This window comes from Anastrepha ludens, chromosome X (assembly GCF_028408465.1).
Source record: "Anastrepha ludens isolate Willacy chromosome X, idAnaLude1.1, whole genome shotgun sequence".
NCBI classification, from domain to species: Eukaryota; Metazoa; Arthropoda; class Insecta; order Diptera; family Tephritidae; genus Anastrepha; species Anastrepha ludens.
In genome coordinates, this window is record NC_071503.1 from 17,702,005 (window position 1) to 17,709,301 (window position 7,297).

The following is a 7,297-nucleotide window of genomic DNA, read 5'->3' on the forward strand; positions in this document are numbered from 1 at the left end:
GCGCTTTTGTATTCGGACCTGTCTCCAATTCTTTTTGATCTATTTTCAAGCTGTGAACGGTGATTCTCATTATCATTATTCCACCAAGGAATATTATTGGTAGGGTATACTTTATTTAATGGATAACTGTTCTCATATGCACTAATAATGGACTTAATAACACTTTCGGTAGTGTGATCCTAATGTTCTCATATAAACCTACTAGCTTGCCTAGAATCGTTTTTAGATTCTGTAAGTAATTATCCCAAACTGCTTTTCTTGCGTTCCTAATGGTCTATTAATAGTTGGTGAGATCCAATTATAAAATCTTCTCATCGAATTTCGACGGTTCGTAGATTAATTATTACCCGTATTAAAAAATTTTAATTTATTGTTAAGGATAAATTCTGGAAGCTACTCATCCCACTATTGGTGTCATCGGAGGTACTTGCAGTTACTTCATCATCATCACTGCTATTACTAACAACTCGCAATCTCTTAGAACGAATGATGATGTCACTTCCACTATTAGTTTCAAAGTCATTACTATGCTAATCATTATCACTTTTCATAACATATCCATTTTCAGATGAATTAGAACTTAACATGGTGTATTTCGTAATTATCAGTATGACGCTTGATAAAAAAATTAAAACAATTTCTAATTCCTATAAAACAATAAAAAGAGTTTTCCTACTAATAAATAAATTAATAACACACAGTGGTTAGCACTAATGTAGCAGAGCCGCGGATTGTGGTACGGTAGAAAAAATGAGCCAACTATTTTCATATAACTCTTTTTCGTACATAAATAATTTTTTGTAAGAATTATCTCTTGCCATTATAGGTAATCTGGTGATCGTGTTATACAATATATACGGCGCAATGAAGGCGATAGCAATTCCCCGGACTCAAACGGTCAAACCTCTTTTTAGGTCTTTACTATGAAGTTGTACATTGTTATTCGATATGTGAATTTTAGTGTTCAAGACGAGAATTATGTAATATATTTTAGAAATAAAAAGGGCATATTCATTGAAAATTTTAGTTTAACAATTTGAGGTTTTGGTGTCTGTTGTTATGAACAATCCTGTAGGTGTAAACAGCTCAAAGAAGCTTCAGTGATTTCTTCAATATTAACCGTTCGGTAACTTCGGCTCCAAACCTCCAAATAAGCCGCACTCTGGTATCAGAGTAACTTTCTAACTTTGCAGCTATACATATACTATACATATATTTTTGTGCATTTTTTATCAATTGTTTCGAAATTTTCTATGTTGTTGCTATCTCTTGCATCTTACTCTGCGCTCCTGCGCGCACTTGACACACAACAGCTGTGGCTGTTGAGCATTTAGAAGACATATTCACATAAATATTTGGGAGCAAACATATATAAATATTGGCAAATATTCATGATAGACTATTTTCGCATGGTCGCCTGTGATTTCTTCAATCTTAGTTAAAGGATTTTTTCATCGTTGAGAAAAATTGCCATATGGGCGACTCGTTATATGAATGAAAGTACTTTGCTTGTTGAATTATGAGCTCGAACTTATCACTGAATTTTTTTATTGTGCTGTACAATATTTGAAACTGTTCAGCGTCATGACAACTAGCTTAGTTTTAAAAACATACGCATGTAGAGGCCTAAAATTAGTTTTTTCCCGGGATGACGCCCGTGAAGAGGAAACTTTGATGAGTAATTTTATACCAGTATAGCAGTATGCACGACTTGTAGACTCACAGCGACACCTAAGTACTAAACACTTCTCCACTATCTACCACTCTGCTCGGGGAACACGGTTAGCTCATAGGTTGCTAGTTATAATATTTCGTCTACGAACCTCCGCGCATCTTAGACCATTGTTGATATATTTTGCATGCTCGCAGATTCGCTTCCAGTTATCACCCCATCTTAACATAAAATCTATATTATTTTCTCCATTTAATATACCACAGGTTTCGGGAGCATAGCGTGGGCATTGGAACAAGACGTGCCCAGCGTCTTCTTCCCTCTCCGTGCAGATTGGGCAGTTTGGGGAACAGTCATGGCCGAATCTATGGAGGTATTCTCGGAATACTCCGCACCTTGAAAGAAATTGGGTTAGGGGGAAGTTTGTGTCCCCATGGTCTTACCAGTGGGCGATCAAACGACGCCTTTCTTCTTCTGCAATAGTTTTACTACTTGCTCTACCGTCGTGCTCAGATAGCCGTACCTGCTATAACGAAGGAAGCATCGTCCGAAATTGTACGGAAGCTGCAGATAGTTCACAAAGCGCTTAGCGGATAGATGGCTGTTAGTTTTTTTGTGAAGCTATTTAAGTTCAGTATATCAGCCCAGAGCGGTGCGGCATACAAAAGAACCGAGTATTTTGTTTACAAGCACGCGGAAGCATTTTGTAAACAAAGAAAATCAGTTATGGATTTCAAACGTAATAGTTGTTTTTTTTTTTTTAAGTTCTTACAAATGTTTACTTTAGCGCAACATTTCTCGTTGCAATGATAGTGGTAGCATCGCGAAACGTCATCAAAAAATTTTTCAAACTCAGCAATTCGTGAACTACCGAAACGATAGGGTTTATTTTACCGACCGTTCATACAAGAGTTATTTGAGACATCGATTGGCCATTAGGAGACACCAACCGCCACAGGTAAAGATTTGGGCCACTGTAACCGACCTCCAGTCGTTTTCATCGAGCCTCGCGTCAAGGTAAATCCGAAATATTATCAGGAAAGTTTTCTGGAGGTTGCTTTGAAGCCGTGGGCAGACAAACATTCGGCTGGCAGACGATGGACGTTTCAACAAGGCTCGGTACTGTCTCACAAAGCTCGAATGAACCAAAAATACCTCAAAAACAACGTTCCGAACTTCATAACCTCCACACAATGGCTCTCAAATCCACCAGACGCGAGTCCGATAGATTATTCTTTGAAGAGTAAGGTCCGAACTGAGAGATTCACCAATCTCGAGGCGCTGAAAAAAGCCATAGTCCGCGGGGGGGCCAAAATACCTGCAAATCACATTCGGGCAGCTTGCGATTCGTTTCTGGATGGTCTCAAGGCCATAGTCAAGGCAAAAGGTGATCATTTCGTGCAAAAGTAAATGGATTCTTAATTATTTTCACACATTTTTTACTTTAAATTGAATAAAAGTAATTTTCCAAACTCAATGAATGACCTCTTTAATTGGTTACACTTCGAGTGCTGGACCCTGTACATACAAACCTTTGTAAATTGCTCTACGCAGCAATCAAAGCAAATCTCAAAGAATGAAACTGTTAACTTTCTCTATTGATTTTTAGTACGTACTTTTTACCCATTTGCTTTTGCTGATCCTTCACCTTATGTGCAGTCGCCAGCAAGTATATACCTGTGCCCAACGCAATTTGATTTCGAGCTCGCCTACACTAATCTTGTAAATAAATTGTGTTTTTCTTGAATCGAAATTTAAAAGCGTTTTGCAAAAAAAAGCCAGTGAAAAATCTCCTGGACTGCACATTTTTGGTAACCCCGACGGACTGCGATTACGATAATTTTGTTTAATTTTCGTCGAATAAGTTTATTCAAAAAGAGAAAATAATAATTCAAATAAAAAACACAGTTGAATAAAAATTAAAAATGCAATTGAAAAAAGAAATTAAATTAAAAATACATTTAAAGAAATAAAATAAAGATACAGTGGAACCAAATAAAAAAAATTATAGCGAAGTCATGCACATTAGCACGTACATAAGGAAACTAGCATACATACGTACAAACCGGAAAAAAAGTAAAGCATACAGTGAAATGAAGCACATAAGCATACGTACATATGTAAGTAAGGTAGCATATGTACGAACTTGACAAAAAAATACACTATTTGCATACGGTATTCTGTTAGATTGTATAAAATACCGCTGCAAATTTTGCAAAATATATATGCTCGGCAAGTATACATGTATAATATATAGGGTGGGCCATGTAAAATTTGCTTTTTGAATCGGCTATAAAAAAAAAAAACTAATTAATATTTTTTCAAACTCTTTTTTTATTTTGAAGATTGAACATTGTCATTTATGAATGAAAAATAATGTCGTTCATATGGCTGCCACAACTGGCTTTACAGTAAGTCATTCGATCAACCCAATTTTTAAGCACATTTTCGATTGTTTTGGCTCCAATTTCATGAATGGCAACTTCGATTTCGTTTTTTAAAGCATCAATCGTCATCAAACGGTAGCCAAAAGTTCGAGTGTAACTTTGGCAGTGTGACAAGTTGCACCGTCCTGTTGGAACCAAATGTCGTCCATGTCATCCTCTTCAATTTTTGGAAACAACTCGTTGAGCATGTCACGGTAACGCTCGCCATTTACTGTAATCGCGGCTCCTCGCTCATGGCTTCATCAGAAAAGATGATTTTTCGGTAAAAATGCTCATCTTCGGTCAAACGATTTTCTGTCCATTGAGCGAACCGAAAACGCATTGGATGGTCATTCAGTTCTTGCACCAATTGAACTTTGTAAGCCTTCATACCGAGGCCTTTATGCAAAATTCTCCTCAAAGAAGTGCGTGAAATGTTCAATCCTTGAGAATGATGACGAGTTGAGGTTGTTGGATGTTCACGCACATTTTCGGCTACAGCAGCGATGTTTTCGGGTGTACGCACTGTAGAAGCACGTTCGCGTGTTGTTTTATCCATTAACGATCCACTTTCACGAATACGATTAACAAATTGATCCACAAACTGTCTTGTTTTCAAATATTTTTTTGGGATTTTTTTTTTCAAATTTCTCACAGTTTGAGTAGAAGACTCACCACTTTGGAAATAGGTTTTCAATATTTCCCAACTTTGTTCAAGCGTATAGCGTCCTATTTCGTAAATGTCAAACCTTTAAGTAAATTATGAACACATTTGACAAGTCATTTGTGTTGCCATTCTCAAAAAAATAGGTGGTTCAAAAAGCAAACGCTATATGGCCCACTCTGTACATTCAGTGCATACGTACCGCTCTACGAACATCAGATATTTTGAACCGCTAACTTCAAACGGTATATACCGCAAACTTCAACCTGTTTATAACTCTAACTTCCAACGAAATATATCGCTAACTTCAATCTGTGCATAAAAATTGAGAATATATACATATATTAGGTTGGGGAGTAAGATAATATCGTTCATATATTTTCTTTTATTCGATAGAACTCTTGGTGCTATACAAAACTATGTTCATTATATTTTTGAGTTAGTTATTTAATTTTTTATTAGTTTTAAGGTTTAGAAATGGAGTCCGAGGAGACAAAAATCAACATTTGCGACACCTGCTCTTCTTTGCTTTTCATCGAGGTCAAAAAGGTGCCTGAACAGCTCGTAACATTTGCGACGTGTATGGAGAAGGTGTCATAGGCGAGTGTAAAGCATGGAAATGGTTTGCAAAATTCAAACCATTTTAGACAAGGATCCGGACCTCACGGATGACGAGAAGTTGCAACACTTACCTTCATCTCTAAAGAATCCAGCTCTGGATGCAATTCGTTCGAGATGAGTGGCAACAACTGCTCTGTGGCTTTAAAAAGGATTCGCTTAACAAAAGATTTAGCGATAAACGTATTATTTTTCAGGAACACATCACTGTGATTATGGGCATCAAAAGGGTGAAGCTTCAAGAATTATCCAACAAGGTAAATACAAACCTGTGCGCCCTACGTACCTTGAGAAAATGTATCTCCACAACTCCGTCTTAAAGAGGTCAAAAGTGGGGAACAACACTCGATAAAATGTAAGGATTGTTTATTGCTTATTAAACTTAGTTAAGAATTATTTTATATCACATTAGGTCTATAAACAAAACTCAGTTGACTTTCTTGGTAAGCACTATGGCCGAAAATCCTGAAATAGGAAAGGGCTTCCAAAAAAAAATAAAGATAAAGTGCTGGCTTTTTGGAAGAAATTGAACAATTCCCTCAATAGCATGGACCCACCATCAAAATCAATCTCCGAATGGAAAAAGGTGACTATCAATGCAATGTGGCTATGGAATGTGCCATAATTTATATAGCCATTGCTTACAGGTTTGGATTGGTCAAAAACGATATGTACGAAACAAGGCTGTCGAAAATACCAAAAATAGGAAAAAGACCGGTGGAGGACCTTGCAAGCAACATGTTTTTTCTGTATTAGAGCAGTCAATTTTGGATATAACTGCGTCAGTAGCAGCTGCGGAAGGTGTCGAAGATGGCAAGCCTTTTGGTTTGAATGCAACGAAATCAACTGGTAAGCAACGTGAAAATATCAGTAGTGATGAAGACAACAGCTCTAGTGAGGACTCTGAAGTGGAATGTAGTTGCATGGACAATAGCTTAGCCAGCACACCCGGAAAAAAATTAACCCTTCGGAGCTATTAAACATTGAACTAGATGTTCAAAAAGAAATGAATGACAACGTAAGAAAGGGCTTGGAAATCCAGAGTCATCACTATACTGAAATAGAAGGCCACTTAAAAGAATTAAACCGAGGCCTCGAAAACTTTCAAAATATTCAAAACAGTTTACTAAAGGAAACAAAACGCCACAATTCGGAAATTGAACGGCTCATAAATATTGAAGTTGACCGTAAACTCATACTGCTAAACAGCCAAATTGAGGTTCAAATTTTGAAAATACTAGCTGCAAAGAAAAGCTTAAGCATTAATTAGAATGTTTCGAACGTTTTTGTAAAAAAAACTATTTTTATGTACTTTATTTTTTCAAATTGGTAAAGCAAGATTAACAATAAAGCCGCTTTTGAGCTAATACAAATCAGACATTTCTTTGAAGAGTGTCATTCAATAATAAAAACATTTTGTCATAAATTTACACAAGTTAATTGCCTATATTTGCTCTAATACGCTGAGCCTCATTGAAGTATGATGAATGCGATTCAGATTCTTCAAACTGCACGTGTTCAGAGAAGCTTGTTCCGGTTGAGAAGTTTTATTTGAAATAAAAGGTGTGTCATCGCACCGATACTTTAAGCATACCTATATTGTGCAACGCGCAACAGACATTAGTAACTTTAGCTGCTTTCTTAGGCGAATAATGTAGCTCCCTGGCTCCTAGTACACACCTCCATCTATTTTTTAAGACGCCAGTGGTCCTTTCCACAATGTTGCGTCCACGTGCATGAACCTCATTAAATTTGCTTTCTGTAGAGCCCTCTTTGGCTGACCTGTGGGGTGTTAGCAACCAAGGCTCCAGTGGATATCCAGCGTCGCCTGTGAACAAAATTTGATTTTGGGACTTACAGATTTCATTAAAATTTTACCTAGCAGCCAAACATTTCTAGTGCCTAGCAAGTAATCCT

At 36.9% G+C, this 7,297-nt stretch overlaps 1 protein-coding gene across 1 annotated transcript in view; it reads left to right on the top strand.

The window, feature by feature from the left end:
* The window catches only part of LOC128869312 (calcium-dependent secretion activator-like), a 38,892-nt gene extending 37,893 nt beyond the window's left edge, over positions 1 to 999 (top strand). The window contains exon 4 of the mRNA XM_054111839.1: positions 827 to 999. Within this exon, the coding sequence (XP_053967814.1) occupies positions 827 to 927 (101 nt within the window). The 3' untranslated portion in view covers positions 928 to 999. The remainder of the gene's footprint in view (positions 1 to 826) is intronic.
* The last annotated feature ends 6,298 nt before the right edge of the window (positions 1,000 to 7,297 follow it).